The sequence below is a fragment of the Cervus canadensis genome, chromosome 21, assembly GCF_019320065.1.
Source record: "Cervus canadensis isolate Bull #8, Minnesota chromosome 21, ASM1932006v1, whole genome shotgun sequence".
NCBI lineage: Eukaryota > Metazoa > Chordata > Mammalia > Artiodactyla > Cervidae > Cervus > Cervus canadensis.
Genome location: NC_057406.1, coordinates 25,086,606 through 25,105,735, shown reverse-complemented (window position 1 = coordinate 25,105,735; position 19,130 = coordinate 25,086,606). Strand labels below are relative to the sequence as shown.

At 39.4% G+C, this 19,130-nt stretch overlaps 1 protein-coding gene across 3 annotated transcripts in view; it reads left to right on the top strand.

Moving 5' to 3' along the window:
• Window positions 1-624: 624 nt before the first annotated feature.
• The window catches only part of EPS8 (epidermal growth factor receptor pathway substrate 8), a 202,753-nt gene continuing 184,247 nt past the window's right edge, over window positions 625-19,130 (top strand). For 2 of the 3 annotated variants that reach the window (XM_043441713.1, XM_043441715.1), the window contains exons 1-3: window positions 737-893; window positions 5,374-5,447; window positions 5,584-5,665. In XM_043441713.1, coding sequence (XP_043297648.1) covers window positions 5,660-5,665 — 6 coding nt within the window. In that variant the 5' untranslated portion in view covers window positions 737-893; window positions 5,374-5,447; window positions 5,584-5,659. Of the gene's footprint in view, window positions 894-5,373; window positions 5,448-5,583; window positions 5,666-19,130 lie in introns of all 3 variants that reach the window. The other variant, XM_043441719.1, reaches the window with a different exon arrangement.

Below are 19,130 nucleotides of genomic sequence, written 5' to 3'. Positions count from 1 at the left end.
GCATGTGAAGCGGGTCTGGTCTTGCTGCTTGCAGCTAAGGACCGGCAGTTTGGAGACTCCCAGGGACCGAAGAGAGGCCCCCTTGGGTGTCACCAGTTGATGGCATGAGTTGGGGAGAAAAACAAAAAGAAGCGACAAAAGGGGAAAAATAGGTGGGAGGGTCCCGGGAGGAAGACAGATGCTGGAGGGTCTTTGGGTGCGCCGGGTTTACGGTTCGCAGGTTAGCGGCCACGACGTGAGCACCAGGAGCTGGGGCGCTCCCTCCGCTCGGAGCATCCACTCTTGCCCGGGGCAAACCTCTTGCTCTCCTCCCCTTCCAGCGCCTCCCGGCTGCTAGTCGGTCCTGCTAGGGCACTTCTGGAAACCCGTCGGCGGCTCAGAACTTCGGTCCGACTTTGATCTTGGCCTTGACAGCTGCGCTCGGTGCCCGGCCCTCTCTCCTCCCGCCCCTCTCCCGCCCACCCGGCCTCCTGGTGCGTTCGCGTCCCGCGCTGGGGTCGACCAGTTACTCGGCGGCTCGGCTGCCGCCAAGACCCGGAGAGCGGAGCCGGGCTCAGGGCCGCGCGGCGCTCGCTCGCGCGCTCGCTCCCGGCAGGAGCACTGGGCATGCGCGGCGCGCGGCCGATTCAGCGGGCGAGCCGGCGAGCGGGCGTGTAGCTCCAGACTTCCCCGGCAGCGGCGGCGGCGGGCGAGGCGGTCTCGCCGAGCGCGAGGCCGGCGCTGAGCTCGCCCCGGGAGACCGCTTCTCCTCGGCCGGGCGCCGACGGCGGCTGGCGGCTCGCGGAGGACTGAGAGGGAGCGGTCCGGGTCGGGGGCTTTCTCCCGGCCGCCTCCCGCCGGGTGAGGGCTCGAGGCGCCTCCGGGGAAGCCGCGGCCCCGAGGGCGGATCCGAGGTAAGAGCCCCTCGGAGAAGGGCGCCTACCGGGGTCCCGCGGCTCGGACTCTTCCGTCGATTTTCAAAACCCGCCTTTGTGTGCCGAGATGGAGCGGTGCCAGGCGCCGCGTCCGCCTTCGTTCACTCTGACTGCTTTCAACTGGTGTCGGGAGCCAGGTGTGCTAGGGCGCTGCCTCCGGAGCGAGTCCGCGCGCGGGTCCCGGGCGCCCGGAGCCGGTGCCCGCCCTCTGCGCCCGGGGCTCCGGCAGGGTGGGCGGAGGAGACGCACACGGTCCTTGTCATATTTCCCGGTAACCTGAGCTTCCGCAGGTACACCTGCGTTTCTCTGGTCCTCCGGGCGACTCCAGAACCGAATATTCTTCTCCCGGCTTGTCTGAGACTTGGGCTTTCATAGAGCTACCCTCCCCGTCCCCACATTGCGGGGGGAGGGGGGAGAGTGTGTGGTCTTTTCCGTTGACACTTTGCAACAAGACCCCATCGCATACCCCTCCAATTTCGAGGGAGCTCGTTGTTTGTGCGTAGTTGTCACTGCTAATTCCTGGTGACTTTCCTTTCTTAGCGGCTTCACTCGGCTCACTCACCATTTTACTTTTGGGAAGACGGCCCTTCTGGGGTCTTTGTCAGTAAATGCCTTCGGAGTGGGTTTCCAAGACCCTGCCCGCTCCTCCTACGCTCTCACTTTCTTCTCTCCTTTCAAGGACTCCCTGTAGGCAGAATCTTGCCAGGGATCGTCCCCTCGCTTGCATTGTTTGTCAAATCCTTTCCCCATGGTACCCACAGCCTCGCTGGACTCTCTTTGGGGGTAGGATGCTGTATTAGGTATGAGGATTTGAACCCCTTAGGCGTCAAGAGTGCTAGAGCATTAGGAATTGGAATTCACCTTTACAAAATGTATTTCCATGGAATGTATTATTGCTTTTCTTTTGACGGTTTCAGTCCTCACCTCAGATAATAAGAGGAATAGCTAATATCTGAAGAGTTCAGATAAAACTTGGTTTGAGGCGCCTGTGACTACTTTGGTTTTGGCTTTATTTGGGGGGAGGGGTGGAATAGAAGAACTGGGATTCCCAGAAGTCTTCTTTATATACATACAACAAAGTAACTGTGTTGTGTATTGCTTCTAATGTATTCCCATTGAAAGGATACTATTCTTCTACAGGGAACTGGGTTTTGTAAAGTGTGAACCGGTAATTTAGATCATGTGGTCATTGAAAATTAAAGACTTGTGTTATCCTTTCTCACCTATTTTCTATTTGGAATTGGAGTTTTCTGGACATATTACTGTAGTTCTTATGTAGCTGGTGTGGGAACTTTTTGGTCATGGGTTCACATTTTCACTTGGCAATTTGAAAAATAACCCACTTTGTAGACTTGCCATGTAAAGGGTAGGGTAGAATGTATCACAAATATAGTAACATTTTATAGACTGCCTTTAGTGCAGAATTCAGAAATTAAGACTTCTAAAAATTCCACAAGTTATTCTCTTCATAGAAGATGAGAAGGAAAGATAACTTGCTTTTAATTCCAGTGTTGTGAGATAACTCACAATATTTAATACATCCTCTTTGTAATCTTTTTTCTCCCACTTTTCAGTGTCATTGAATATCATTGTATAATAATTTTCATCCTTTTACTAATATTGGAGGAATATTTTAAGTTGTATTTAGCATGAAGTTTCTTCAAAATGGTTTATTCTTGTTTGTTCCCTGTTGGGAATCTAATGCCAAATTTTGAACACTTGGCTTGTTTCTGATCAAATGTAAAGATTTTTATTTTACTTTTGTCTCTAGATTTTCCTGCTTTTAATTTTTTGTCTATGCTAATACTTTACAGATACCAGTTTCTTTTTTTTTTTTTATGCTATGACATAGGCTTCCTGCCCTTTCCTTTCAGTGATTTTATGTGATACATTTCAAATAGTAATCTGTTCCTTTTCTTTCATTATTTTACACCCATGTTCACCCACTACTTTACACTTTTTAAAAAAATTTATAAATTTTTTTTGGCCATGCAGCATCTTAGTTCCTGAACCAGGAATCAAACTCATGCCCCCCTGCAGTGGCGGCAGAGTCTTTACCACTGGATCACGGGGGAAATCCTCACCCACTACTTTTTATTCTTCTCTGGACTCTTCTGTTTTTTTTTTTCACTTACCTACTTTAATTCTGCAGCAGCTCACTTGAACCACGATGTATATAAGGAAATGCATTAAGAGTATCCAGAATAAAAGATGATGGTTTTTCTTAAGGTCTTGGTTTAGATGTTTGAAGTTTTGTCAGATGGATATTTTAGCACTGATTTGATTTATTTAAAGTTTGTTAGCTTTTCGGAGTTGTATTAAGCATACAACTACGTTTGGGTCATCAGAAGGAAATAGAAGTTAATGATAATTCCAAACTTTCAGACATCTGCAATGGTATGTAAGAGGAAAAAGAATTTTAATTTTAGTTAAGCACTTCACTTAGGGTACATCCCTGCAGGGAATTACTGTGTGAAATTGTTTGCAGCTGTTAGTGACTGAAAATATTTTCTTCAGAAGAATTCTGTAATGGACTAGTTGTAAACATTTGAGGTTTAGTGTATCCATGGAAGGTGTGAGGTTCTTCTATGCTTTACTACAGCCTCTTCAGTGTTTTCTAGATACATTCTTAAATGGTATTTTTAAAAGCATTTTATTTTTTAGATCAAATTTATAGAAAAAGTGTGAAGATAGTAAAGTGACATCTCATATACCTCCATATTGTTTCCCCTCTTATTACTACCCTACATTAGTATTTGTTACATCAATGAGACAGTCTTGGTACATTGTTGTGTAGTCACTGAGTCCTGTTGGACTCTTTTGCAGCCCCATGGACTCTAGTCCCGCCAAGCTCCTCTGTTCATGGGATTTCCCAGGCAAGAATACTGGAGTGGGTAGCCATCTTCTTCTCCAGGGGATCTTCCTGCCACGGGGATTAAACCTGCATCTCCTGTGTTGCCAGGCGAATTCTTTACCACTGAGCTACCAGGGACGCTCATTGGTACATTATTATTAACAAAAGTTTATGCTTTAGATTTCCTTAGTTATATCTAATGTGCCTTTTTTTCCAGCAGCTGTCATCTCGGGTGCCACAGTACACTTAGTTGTCACGGGTCTTTAGGCTTCTCTTGGCTGTGACAGCTTGTTAGACTTTCCTCGTTTTGGATGCTCTTTACAGTTTTGAGGAGTACTGGTCAGGTATTTGGAGAATGCCCTTTATAGGAATTAGTTGAATATTATTCTCCTTATCAGATTGAGGTTTTGGGCTTTTGAGAGGAAGATCACTAAGGTACAGTGCTACTTTTATCACATAATGGAAAGGGTGCTTACTAGCTCAGGTGGTAAAGAATCTGCCTACAATGTAGGAGACCCTGGTTTGATTCCTGGGTCGAGAAGTTAGCTGGAGAAGGAATAGGCTACCACTCCAGTATTCTTGGGCTTTCCTTGTGGCTCAGCTGGTTAAGAATCGGCCTGCAATGCGGGAGACCTGGGTTCGATCCCTGGGTTGGGAAGACCCCCTGGAGAAGGGAAAGGCTACCCGTTCCAGTGTTCTGGCCTGGAGAATTCCAAGGACTGTATAGTCCATGGGGTTGCAAAGAGTCAGACACAACAGAGTGACTTTCACTATCAGACATGATTTATCACTGTTGATATTGATCTTGATCACCTGGCTTCAGTAGTAGTAGTTTTCTGCACTGAAAAAAATCGCTCTTTTTTCTTTCTTTTAATGCTGTTTCTTAGAAGGAAGTCACTGTGAACAGCCTGTACTTAAGAAGTGGAGAATTACGGTTCTCCTTCTTGAGGGTAGAGTATTTATATACATTTTTTGGAATTTTTTTGCATGGAAGATTTGTCTCTTTCCTCCATTTATTAAGGGCTTCCCTCGTAGCTCAGTTGGTAAAGAATCCGCCTGCAATACAGGAGACCCTGGTTTGATTCCTGAGACAGGAAGATTCCCTAGAGAAGGGATAGGCTACCCACTCCAGTTTTCTTGGGCTTTCCTTGTGGCTCAGCTGGTAAAGAATACCCCTGCAATGCGGGAGACCTGGGTTTGATCCCTGAGTTGGGAAGATCCCCTGGAGGAGGGAAAGGCTACCCACTCCAGTGTTCTGGCGTGGAGAAAAGCATGGACTGCATGTATAGTCCATGGGGTCGCAAAGAGTTGGACACAACTGAGCGACTTTCACTCACACTCCATTTATTAATTTACTCAATCATTTGCTTATATTGGTCTGGACTCCTGGGTATATTTATATTTGTACTTTGGGTTGGAATCCAATTCTACTTTATTTTGTTCCCCGAATTGTTTCAGTTTTGGACACTGTGAACTCTTTCAGTTGGTTCCTGTCTTCCTTTGACATCTCTCTATTAATGTAAGTTAAAAAAAAATTTTTTCCTTACTTTCTAACATTAAAAGATGTGCCATGATTATCTTGTGTATTTCTGTTTCCTGCCCCAGCCCTCGGGTTAGCCAGAAAGAATCTGCTTCATCTTCTTGGGAAATGATGTTAGAAGCCAAGATCTGGGTTCTAGGTATTCTTTTTTTTTTAAATTATTATTATTTTTAATTGGAGTGTAATTGCTTTACAATGTTGTGTCCATTTCTGCTGTACAACAGTGGGGATCAGCTATATGTATACATATATGCCCCTCCCTCCCACCCCTCTAGGTCATCACAGACTCTAGGTATTCTTGCTGCTACTGAGGTGTCATTACTTCTGGAACCTCTCGTCTGACAGCAGGGAATGCATGTAAGTGTATACAAATGCCTGTATATATACTTAGCTATGCATGTTTCTCTCTGTAACCATGTGTATCTGTGTGCATGTGCTCAGTCCAGTTCAGCTGTTTGTAGCCCCATGGATTGTAGACCATCAGGCTCCTTTGCCCATGGAACTCTCCAGGCAAGAATACGGGACTGGAGTGCCGTCTCCTCCACATGCATATCTATTTTAAGCTAAATATGAGTTCATATGGTTGTCTCTTACTCTGCCTAGTCCATTACCACCTATATCATTCTGGATTTCTTTCCTCGCTTATCTGTAAATTCACTCTAACAGGGAGAAGAAACCTGGCTTTCACCATCTGCCACTTAATTGTTCAAACCCATTATGTGTGTACAACAGTATCAAAATTGTTAACCTGTGCTTTCTTTAGAAAGAGGAGGAAACAGCTTTATCAACTAGAGTACAGTGCTTGTGTGCTGTTCCTTTTACAGATTCCACTTCTCTTAGAGATGCCACTCCTTTCCCTCCTATCCTTTGTAGTGAGGTTGTTGCACACATTTATGATACAAGTAGATACTTTTGTTACATCCTAAATTCCATCCTGGGATCCCCAGACCTTCTAAGTGATTTTTAAAAAAATTTACATATATTGTTTCACTCTTTCTTCTGTGAAGTTCTGTGGGTTTTGACAAATGTGTAATTTCTTTTATTTATTTACAAAAGTATCACACTGGATAATTTCAACACTTAAACATCTTCTCTGTTTCACATATCACTCCCTTAACCCTTCCCCTGGCAGCCACTGATTTTTTTTTTTTTTTACTGTCTCTGTAGTTTTGCCCTTTCTGGATATCATATCACTGAAATCATATAGTCTTGTTCGATTGGCTTCTTTTGGTTAGGAATGTGCACTGGAGGTTCATTCATGTCTTCTTGTGGTTTGATAGCTCATTTCTTTTTATCATGTAATATTATTGCATTGTATGGATATATCTACAGTTTGTATCTATTCATCTGTTAAAGGGTATCTTGCTTGCTTCTGAATTTTGGCAGCTGTGAGTAAAGCTGCTATGATTATTCATGGGTAAATTTTTGTGTGGACAAAAGTTTTCGAATAAGTTGGATAAATACCTAGGAACACAATTGTTGGATCATATGGTAAGATTCTGATTAGCTTTGTCACATATTGCCAATCTGTCTTCCAGAGCAACTGTACATCTCGCATTTCTACCAGCAGTGAATGCAAGCTCCCTTTGCTCCTCATCCTTCTTAACATTTGATATTATCAGTTTTTTGGATTTTATCTGTACTAATAAGTACATAGGAATATCTCATTGCTTTAATTGGCCCTTTCCCTAATAGCATTTAATGTTAAGCATCTTTCCATATGCTGTTTCCCATCTGTATATTTCTTTGATGAGATGTCTGTTAGGAACTTTTGCCCATTTTTGAATAGATCTCTGTTTTCTTTTTTTTGGCCGTGCTGTGTCTTCCTTGCTACGCAGAGGCTTTCTCTAGTTGTGACAAGTGGGGGCTACTCTCTAGTTGCAGTGCTTGGGCTTCTCTCGTTGTGGAGCATAGGCTTTATGGTGCAAGGGCTCAGCAGTTGTGGCAATGGGGCCTGACTGCCCCACGGTATGGGAGACCTTAGTTCCCGGACCAGGGATCAGACCTGTGTGTCCTGCATTGCAAGGTGGATTCTTAACCCCTGGACCCACCAGGGAAGTCCCATTTTCTCTTGTTGAATTTTAAGAATTCTTTATATATATTTTTGGTACAAGTGCTTTATCAGATACTTGTTCTGCAACTGTATTTTTCTTGTCTTTTTGTTCTCTTAATAGCGTCTTTACAGAGCAAATAATTTTAATGAAGGCCAACTTATCAGTTTCATGGAGAGGCTTTTTGGTGTTGCATTTAAAAACTCATTGCCAAACTCAAGACTACCTAAATTTTATTCTGTTTTCCCACCCCTTAAAAGTTTTATAGTTTTGTGTTTTGCTTTTAGATCTGTGACCCATATTGAGTTAATTTTTATACAAAGAGTAAAGTCTGTGTCTAGATTCATTTTTTTTTTTTTCCTGGTGGGTTTCAAGTTGTACCAGTAGCTAGTAAATGTGATATTTTAAGTAAAGTAGATTATAAATTTAGGTTTACAGTGGAAAGGACAGTGTTTTATTTGATTGTTTTTACATGTTTTGCAAAATCAGTTAAAAGAAACAGTTAAGAAATGGACTTGGAAAACCAAAATGTAACACTGCACAGACTTTAGACTATATACCAAGATTGATTCCTGGACATCGTATATAATTCATTTTCTTCTTTCTCACCAACTCAAAGATTCTTCTTTGTGGAAATGAGAATTGCTAATTGAGTAACACATGTCAGTTAGTTTAAATCTAATCATAGAAATAATAAAGTTCTGTTTTTCACAGAAAAGGTCCAAAATAAGGGATTTGCAGGGTGTATGCTGAGAAGGGACAGATGATATCCACACCATCTAGAAACCTGAGACTCTCTTTCCTTTTTTTCAAGTGACTTTTTTTTTTTCAAGTACCTTTCATTTGGTCATCACTTTTTGTTGTTGACACTAGGGCCAGCAGTATTGTTATATTACAGATAGAACCAGAACTCTTCAAGAAGCATCTAGATTAGATCAAACATTATAAAACTAGCACCTTTAGTGTGGCAAGCATTACATACATTATCTCTTTTAATTCTCACAAGAGCTCTTGAAGGCAGGTCTCCTTATTTCCATATTACAGGTAAGAAATAGGTTCATAAAGAGAAAATGACTTGCCTGTGGTCTGCATGGGGAGAGAGAGACAGAGTTTGGATAGATATCTTGATCTTTCTGGCTCTAAAACCGATGTTTTTAGCTTTCTTGTGTTATCTCGCTTCCCTGATAGCTCAGTTGGTAAAGAATCTGTCTACAATGTGGGAGACCCTGGTTTGATTTATGGGTTGGGAAGATTCCCTGGAGAATGGATAGGCTACCCCCTCCAATATTCTTGGACTTCCCTCGTGGCTCAGCTGGTAAAGAATCTTTAATAACTGATGTTACTGATGTTACAGCTCTAGTAAGCTGGTGTTATCTCTAGTAACTGAAAAAGTGCTAGGGTAGTATTAATGTGTCTTTGATTTTATTCTTTTCTTTAACATAGTACTTAAATGACTACTGATTTAACTGCGAATGCCTCAGAAGATTGTGTTTTTGAGATCTGTGGAGATTCTTTTTTTTTTTTTTTTTTAATGTTGATGGATCTACATCCCACTGACCCAGAGCTATGAGGTATTGCAATATCTGTAAATAATGAGGTTCCTTTCAAGAGTGGAAGTTGCGGGGGATTAGAAAAAGTAGAACACGCATTGGTGTCATTAGCTATTTGTTTATCCCTATGCCTTGCTGAATTAAGTTTCTTGAGGGCAAGAAAGTGTCTCATTGATATTTAAGCACATCACATGTGCTACCCACTCCCAAAACGTTTGCTGGATGAAATCAACACACTATCATGCTTTTTATAGAAGAATCTTTAGAATGTTTAGAAGGAGACGAACTCTTCTTCACCTGGGACTTTGAAGGTAATTATTTTTCATTTGTTCATTCAGTTCATCATTTATCGAGCATTTGTTGAGTATCTGTTCTGTGCCAGACACTGCACACACAGAGAGGAATCAGGATCTCTGCCTTCTGTCATCAGGGAACCCAGGGAATGGAGGCAACCAGACAACCATCTCAATAGAGTGTGGAGCTAAATGGAGTATGTATTAAGCAAACAAGCAACCAATGGACTTTGAAATCAGAGAGACCTTATCTGCCTTAGTTTCCTTATGTTAGAAGTGGAAACAATAGCAGTACCGTTGATGCAGTTGTTGGGAGGAGGTTAAGTGAACAAGAGGAAAAAATGTACACATTTATATTTATATCTCAGTACATAGAAGAAGGGAGAGGCTCACTGTTGTTGATGGAGTCAGGAAAGTCTTTACTGGGTATGTGACACTTGGCTTTATTATAGGATAAATTTTTGAGGTCAAGAATGAGAGGACTCCAGGGCATTCCAGGCAGAAAGATAAATACATGTGACGTGTGCAGAATGGGTTGGCATGACAGGAGCGATGCGGAGTTCTGCACGTTCTCACAGATGGAGCCCCGAGGATTATTAGAACTGAATAACCAGTTACTTTTCATTTTTATGAATAACAATACAAAAGAGTAGTCATTAAAGTGGAGTAGGAGATACTCAAGGTACCAAACCTGCTAGAAGAATTGCATGAATGCCTTCTGCTAGTCATGTGATTTCTGAATGTAGTCCTTTATGTAGCAGATAAATTCTTGTGTTCCTTTTCAGCCCTGTGACACTCAAGTGATTTTACTAAGAAAGAGCACTTGTGTGTTTGGGTGAAATCACAAGTCCTGTCTCAAACCATTCTTTTTTTAAAAAAACTTCTTATTTCATATTGGAGTATAGCTGATTAACAATGTGATAGTTTCAGATCATTCTTTTTTTTTTAAATTGAAGTATAGTTGATTTACAATATAAGTTTATAGTGTAAAGCAGAGTGATTCAGTTATATATGTGTATATACATATATATATAGAGAGAGACATACACATACAGATAAATTATATATATGTATATACACACACATATTTTTCCACTGTGGTTTATTATCAAAGTGTTCTTGTATTTAGTAGCATGAAAGTGTTCGTGCTCAGTCATGCCTGACTTTTTGCCACCCCGTGGACTGTAGCCTGCCAGGTTCCTCTGTCCATAGAATTCTCCAGGCAAGAATACTGGAGTGGGCTTCCATACCCTTCTCCAGGGGATCTTTCTAACCCAGGGATCGAACCCAGGTCTCATGCATTGCAGACAGATTCTTTATTGTCTGAGCCACCAGGGAAGTCCTATATTTAGTAGCATAGCAACATAAGAATCTAATATCCTAATGAAGTGGGATCTAGTCCCGTTTGAGTCAATCCAAAATTCTAAGAACCATGAACAGTTTTTCACCAGAACCTGAAACATAATACTTAGGAATGTGCTAAAGTAATTTTTTCAGTGAATCAATTATGAATTGATAAGAGGTCAGAGTTCTGCAGTTGAAAAATTGTGATTTTAATTTAAGGAGAAAGAAAAGAACATGAAGCTCAATAGAAGGAAGAGAAGTTTATATTTAAGTAGAGGGAAAAAGATATTTTTCAAAGTCCTCTGTTAAAGGCTAGTGATATGAATTTCATTTTATGTAGAAAGTTTTTTATTAGCACAATTAGCAATTACTTCTCTATCACCATTAGAATATTATTCCTTTTCCTAGAAATATATGCATATTATTGATATAGAAAGCCAATAGTGACATATTGGCTTAATGCAACAATAGAATGTTTCCAGTGTCTGAAATATAACATTTGTGATGACTGAATACTCTGATTTTTCTTCAGATTCTAATATTTGTAATGTTTTGTAATATTGTAATTGTTTCTAATATTTTTCATTAGAAAATAAATGTTTAAAAAATATAAGCAGCAGAACAAATTCATAAAGAAATACGTGGATGAAATGCATTACCTTTTTTTTTTTTTTGAAATGCATTACTTTTGAGAAGACATTGAACATGATTTAATTTTCTACAATAATTTTGACATTTTGAGTTAATGTAATCTTAGACATGAACATATAATAAGATGATTGTGAGCATATTTACTTTTAAATGTGAGAAAGATATAACTATGATGAAAGAGAGAGCAGATACATTTAACTTTCATATGGAAGAAAATAAGACATTATTATAGCTATATAGATTTTTTCCCCCCAATAAGCATGTTAATCTTGTCTGTGTGTTTATGTGTATATATGTAATTTCCAGTTTTTCTTTCCAGTATATTTGAAAACTTTGTTTTATGAACAACTGTATATTGGTATTTAAAAATATTGCTCTTTAATTCAGAAATACTGATTTAGAACCCTATCTTTAGGGTTTCTTGATTTGTCTTTATTATTTTAGTATATTTATCTGCATTATCAGAACTTCTGATATAAAATCTTTTTAGTTTGTGGACTATAAGCTAGGTTAGATATTTTTTATATCTCAGGATCCTTTTAGTCAAGAGAAAACATCGGTTTTGTTGGTAGTTTTTTTATTTAGCTCTTTTGTGGGGCCTTGTTAGACTCTGAATAATTTAAAAGCAATGGAATTCTTTCTGTGATAAAAATCTAGTCATCAGGCCAAATCTTGTAGCATTATTCACATGATACTCATGCATATAAAGGTGTAGAATTAATATGTATGCCTGAAGTATATATATTAAAGAGGGTGTTTTTAATTATTTTTTAACGTTCGTGGATTCACAGATTTGCTTAAAGTCTTAGCTCTTCTGTTTTTAAGTATAATGTGTAAAGAATAATAACAAAAGCATTTATAACTTCTTTAAATTTAGGAGTAATTATTTTTCTATTTTTCTATATTAGCATATTTGCTATGCAGCATTATAAGATAAACTGAGTTTAAAGTACCATCTTTTTCTATTGTTTTACTTTTTCATATATTTCTTATCCAAACGACCAAAACAAAAGTTTCAGCACCATTTATTACAGTGTCCTTGCACTTGATTGTATTTCACGTTTTTCAGTTTAATCTGAAGACTTTCCATAGTATCACGAAGAAAACAGTCCTATAAAATTCTTGAAGCAGATAAATGACCATGTGAGTTTTTTCTCAATACCCCTTCTCTATCCTACTTCCCTCTTTCCTGCCTTATTCTGTCTTCCAGCCCCAGTGTCTGACCACTTTTTTTCAGGGCCCAAATGGCATTAGTTGAAAATGTATCTTTCATAACTTTGCTATCTTTTCAGTTACCATTCAGACTTTTTCACTGCGTGGTGAGATCTCAGCTGTGATGAGTGAAATCTGAATAAAAGAGACATTCATGGTGGTTCTGACAGTGAAGGTTAGGTTTAGGCTGCCAGAGAGTTTGAAACAAAGGAGAGATTGAAGCCTCATCACCTCCGTCTTATTTGGGTAGTAAGTAAAGTATTTTGGAAGTAGTAAAGTCTCATTATGAAGATAATGAAATCTTGTCCAGACTAAGTACATTCACAGTGACTGACTTCAGCTGGAATGCATCTGAACACCACTCAGTTTTTGTACTAATTAGAAAAGATCCACCATGGTTTTGTTTGTATGTTAGAGTATATGCTAGTGACTTTTTAAAAAACATTTTGCTTTGTAGGAGCCCCTTAATACTACAGGGAATTTTAGAATTTCAATTCAAATAGTTGTCAGGTAAATTTGTATAATGTAAAAAAGTTTTGTTTTTTTTTTTTTATATGGAAAAGTCCATGGTGTTCTAAAGGGTCTTCAAATAGGACTAAAGGTTCCCTCATCTTGCCCTCAAAGCCTCCCCTCTCACACCTTCTCTATACCTGTTGTTTAGTCGCTCAGTCGTGTCCAACTCTGTGCGACCCCATAGACGGCAGCCCACCAGGCTCCCCCGTCCCTGGGCTTCTCCAGGCAAGAACACTGGAGTGGGCTGCCATTTCCTTCTCCAATGTGTGAAAGTGAAAAGTGAAAATGAAAGCGAAGTCGCTCGCAGCGACTTCAGTGTCCTACTCGTAGCGACCCCATGGACTGCAGCCCACCAGGCTCCTCCATCTGTGGGATTTTCTACGCAAGAGTGCTGGAGTGGGGTGCCATTGCCTTCTCCGCCTTAGCTTCCTATTTCCCCTTTATTCTTAGTAAGCTTCTGTTACTGCTGTCCGTCCTAACAGTCACTGGGAACGGTAATGTGATGGTGGTGGTTTAGTCACTTAAGTCATGTCTGACTCTTGTGACCTCATGGACTGTAGCCTGCCAGCTCCTTTGTCCATGGGAAGGATAATACTGTGGTAACATTTCCTTTAAAAGGAAAATTACAGAAGAGGAATATGTATACAAATGTATAATGAATATAGCAAAATACATCCTGGAAGGTCTTTTGTTTGTGAGGGTGAGTTTTGTTAGTCGTTGTTGTGATAGATCTTGTTTGACTCATTTCAACTTTCTCCAGTGATCCTTTTGTGATATGCATATATGAGATAGTTAGGCGAGATTAAGGATTTGGTTAAACCATTAGCAAGCACATTGGCTTAATTCAACCCAATCTAATTCCTTCATCTAACATTTTTGGACATATACAGCTTTATTTAATAGAAAATAATTTTGTTTCATTTAGTGAAACTTATTTTTCAATAAAGAAATATTAAATAAATGCCTGCATTACTAAGTAGCAATAATTACTGTAATTAACAAAACAGACAAAGTTGCTAACCTTAGAGTACACAGTGTCAAAAATCTAGATTAGAAGAAGCATAAAAAACTTAAAAGAAGCATCAGATTCAATGTAAATGGTCAAAAATGTGTAAAATAAAGAATAACCTTTCTGGCTTCTTCCCTGCCTTCCTTCATCTGTCTCCTTTTCTTTCTTTTTCTCTTTTTCACTTCTAAGAGAGTGAAGATATTAACATTTTGTATTATATTTTCCAACACAGCCCAATATTGTGGATTTATAAAATAATAACATTTTCAAATTACATTTTATTTTGCAGTCACCCTGCAGAAGAATATTTGTTATTTGTGAACAGCTTTGGGAAAAATTATGGTATACCAGCACTCCCTTTGAAAGATTTTTCAGCTAAGGTCAGCTTAAGATCAGAACAGACAAGTATGGTTTGTATTAGTTTTATAGACACTACTCAGTATTCTTTTCTTGGAAATGCCTAGGAATGAAGAAACCATTATTCATAAAATGAAGTCATGCTGAAGACCTCAGGCTGGTCGTAAAGTGGTCATCTTTAGAGATGGCGAAATGTGTCTTACTGGGAGTTTGAAATGTGGGTAACTTGAAGACCTTCGTTTGAAGCAGCACTGCGGCCTCCTCCTCTGGTGGAGCCCAGCACTTCCTAACACACTGCTCGAATTACACACCACTGACATGATCCCCACAATGTGTTCGGCTCATGTGGTTCTTGTTAGCTGTTGTGAATGAAAGATTCATAACTATCTGTTTCAGAAAAACGCCTTTATTTGCATTACAGAGAGGTTGATTGGAACAGGATCAAGAATTGTTTTTAAATTGTAAGTGAGCACTTATGGTTTGGGTCATGATTGACACTGGACTTTTAAAAAAATTCCATGCCCCAAGAAGTTTCTGAGTAAATGTTTCGATGACAGTGTTGACATAGATGGAGAAGAGTGCCTGCATTTTTTCCCACATTCCTAGTGATTTGGATCAAATATTTTTGTAGAAAACCCTGCTAACCTTTCCCTTATCTTGCCTACCAGGTGATATATGACAGGATCACAGAGGGGAGTAGGACATCATGCAAACTTGCCAGACAGATAATTAAAGAGTCCACGTGGCAACCTTGTGGCCTGATTTTCCAAGCTCTGTCATCCTAACTGGAGAGTTAGCTGTGTGCTGTCAGCTTGAAGAACTGTAGGCTTGTGTACAAATTGAGGGGTTGGGGAAGGGAGAGGGGGTGGGTATATAAATTCCATCTCTGCAGGTTTGCCAAATTCATAATATAGAAGCACTTTTGTTCTAAAAGAAAACTTAATTCATTATTTCCTCATTTTGGCTATTACTTCTTATATGTTAACAAATCACTACCAAACAAATTAAATACCAGAAGAACTTTTTTTTTATTTTAATTGATGGCATACTAGAAGTTAGTTATTTTTGAAGTCTTTTTTTTTCTTAAAGAAAAAGGTAAGATTTGAACGTATTGGTTAGAGTGGGTGAAATCATTTTCACCTTTTGCTTTTGTAGTAAATTAGTTTGTGCATTTTTGGTAGCAGTTCCTGAACTATCCAAATAAGATGAGGCTTGTTTTTCTCTCACTAGGCAGATATTAATATTTATGAATACCTGAAGTTGATTATGTGATATTAAAAGTCACATAAGATTTCCAGCCTTTGTTATATTAATACATTCTACAAGTTGTTACTACAAAAATGAGAATTTTAGATACCAATGTGAGTCAGTTCTTTTTGGTTATACACTGACTTTTTTTTTATTTTTTGGCCACACCTCATGGCATGTGAATTTAGATCCCCCACCAGGGATTGAACCCATGACATTCGAAGTGGAAGTGCTGATTCTTACCCGCTGGACCACCAGGAAAGTCCTACACTGACTTCTAATTGCTCTCCTGTCTTTACATATTCCCACTTGATATGAATAGGAACTCTTTTTCCTACTGTGTATACATAGTTCATGTCATATGCTGTTTTGAAATATATGGAGATTATTTGCTGGAATAATAAAACTCATTCAGACTTGCATCAGCTAGACTTTTTAAACAGTTTTTTTCTGATGAGAGCTGTGCTTAAATACTTACTTCTACCATATCATGTCTCTCTTCCCACTCCTAACATTTTCTCACTTTTCTCCAGCATGTCTTGAAGGGGCTTGTAAACCCAGTTCTAAAATATGTCATGCATCTCTCTTCAACAGGTAATTGGCCCCATGCCTGTCTTTAATCCCAAACTGCACTGAGGTATCTCATTCATTTTCCTTCTTCCTCAGATGTGATTGAAGTTTTCTGACCTCGTGACTGCCTTCTAATTTTCAATGTGACTTAGACCAAATTGTAGTCAGAGAGTCATTAATAATCAAAATTAATAATATTGGAATGTAATTTTAATACTTTAGGCCTCTCTATCTTGGTAAATGTATTAAAGAGTCAGTTTAAACAGTTATTCTTCTGTCATATGCATGTGTCTGAGTCAGAGTGTTTATATAGTAAGCTGTTGGAGTCATGGGCCTCTTGGTGTGGTATTATGCACAGCTAGAAACTGTTCTCTCTCTTTTTTTTTTTTTTTGAAACTGTTCTCTTAATGATCTTTTGTGCTGCCTTTCCATCTGGTTCCCAGCTAAGATTTTTTGACACGAAGCTTGTACCTGTTGCTTTCTCTAGTTCACTTTTCCTATACACATGTCAGCCCACTTTAGTCTGCTGCCTAAGCTCATTCCTGTAGGTTATTTGTAATCTTCGTAAAGACCAAACTTAAAGGAAAACATTTGGTTTTTCTCATACTTGATTTTGCTGTGGCTATTAGAACATGGATTATATTTTGTTCAGTATTGAATTTTTATCACCTAGAGTTTCTGGTACTCTGTAGATTGTTAATTTTATTTACTTATTTGTATTAATTTATTTGGCTGCGTCAGTCCTAGTGGCTGCACACGGAACCTTTAGTTGCAGCACCCAGGCTCTCTCTAGTTGTGGCACATGGGCTTTCTTGCCCCACAGTATGCGGGATTTTAGTTCCCCGACCAGAGATTGAACCTGTGTTCCCTGCATTGCAATGTGGATTATTAACCACTGGACCACCAGGGAAGTCCCCTAGATTGTCTGTTTGCTGAATGGATATATGTATGCAATGATCACTGTTTTTTTTTTTTTCCCCCTGAAGAATGTTTTGTTCCTTTGGCTCCCACGGTGCTGTTCTTTCCTGGTTTCTTTTTTTATCTATCTGTACTTAGATGTTGATTCAGAAGCTCTACTCCTTGGAGTTTAATAGGTATGTGAAAAGTTGTTCCACGGTGGTAATCTTCTAAAGTAAGTTCTAGCATCATTTGTTGGTAGCAAGGAGAGCCAGCACTTTCTTGCAGGAGTGGATGGGGGATGGGAGAGTGGGGATGAGTGGCTTCTCGGTTCATGGTTTTGTCTATAATCTGAATACTTACAGGTTGAGAAGTTTCTGAATTTTCCAGGATTCTTTTCTCAGCCTTCATCTAATTTCATGTTTCATTATCTTCCAAGGTGACTTCAGCCACTCACATTGTTTCACTTAGAACATTGACTCTCAATTCTTTATCTCTCGCAGATGCTGTTCTCCTGAGGTCCAGGCCTTTAGTTCTGACTGTACCTGCATGTTGCACAGGCCCCTTGGCCTTCACAGTTGTCCAAATACATTGTTGCCTTTTTCCTAATCCAGCTCCCTTCTCTTCTCTTCCTGTTCCTCTGAATGGAGCCACTGTTACACAAATGGTAACATCTGTGAATCTTTCTGAACTCCTAATTCTGCCTTAACCCTTCACTTCCTCCAACCTTGAAGGGATGTTTGTTGATTCTTATTATAGCATGGGTGACAGCATCCCTTCTTCCCTATCTTGACTGCTAATCATATTTTTTATGTTGCTTAACATTCCTCATTGTTTCCCCATATGTTCATTACACAGTACAGTTCCCCCTGGTATGGCACGCAACAGCTCCTGCTCTCCTCCCAGGCTTTTCCTCTTTGACTGCCAGTGCCCCACAAATGCTGTAACAATTGTCATTCCCTGGATACACTCAGCTTCACTCTTGCGACTTTGCACACTCCATTTCCTCTGCCTGGATTTCCTCTCTGTTGTCCTCATCAGCTTGTCTGTATCATTTTAGATTTGGCTTAAAGATCACTTTCCCAGAAAAAAGTCCTTTCTTTGTGCCTAAGTGGTAGGATATACTTACTTTAAAATAGTAATTATGCTGTGTTTTATGGTTTGTTTACTCTCTTTTCTCTCTAACCAGTCTGAGCACTTACAGGTGGAGGATGTGTTGGAATAATCTTTGTCTTTCTTGTCCCTTAGCACAATGCTGGATGCAGAGTATGTACTCAGTTTTTGTTTTAATGTATATTCGGTCAATGTATGCTTAGCATGCCTTTTGGTGTTAGTGGGCTTCTCTTCTACAGGTAAAGAGAGTATGATGGAAAAGCTGAGCAGGATTTATTTATTCACTATTGGACCATTTCACCTGCTTCCTTTCACAGAGCCTTCTGGAGGTGAAATTTTGAGGCAGTCTGTTTACTGTATATTCTCTTCCCCTGTCTCCTATCATTCTTCCACATGTTGCACCGTAGATGCCTTAAGGTTGTCTTCCAGTTACCCAAGACATATCTCTGTGACCGTTTTCTCTACCCTTGTGAACTACTGAAATATATTGTTCAGTTATGTCTGGCTGGAGAGCCTGTAATTTATAGATAAAATGCTGAGATTGGGAAATTTAAAAAATTTAAATAAAAATTAAAACGGGGCAGTTTAAATGTTAAATTTAAATAGAACCTTTTGCTTGCCACCACCCTTCACAACCCTCCTTTCAATGAAAAGAAGACCTATAGTATTTGCCAGTGAGAGATCAGGACCCAACCAAAACGCCTATCTGGCAGTGACTCATTTTGTATCATGATTATTTAAGAAAAATAAAATTATTTAAGAAAAAGTAGCTTATGAGTAATCAAAATAAGAATATTAAAATATTATATATATGAGAAATTTAGAGTTTGTGTAGTTCAGCATTCTTATTTTACTGACGAAGAAAGTAAAACCAAGATGTGTCAAGTGATTTGTCCTAAGTCATGCAACTAGTTTATTGCAGAATTTCCTAATATCTAAGCATTCTAAGCCTTCATATAACTGTACTGTCATGAGCCTGATGCTCTATTGAATTTGACAGGAAATTGAAAATTG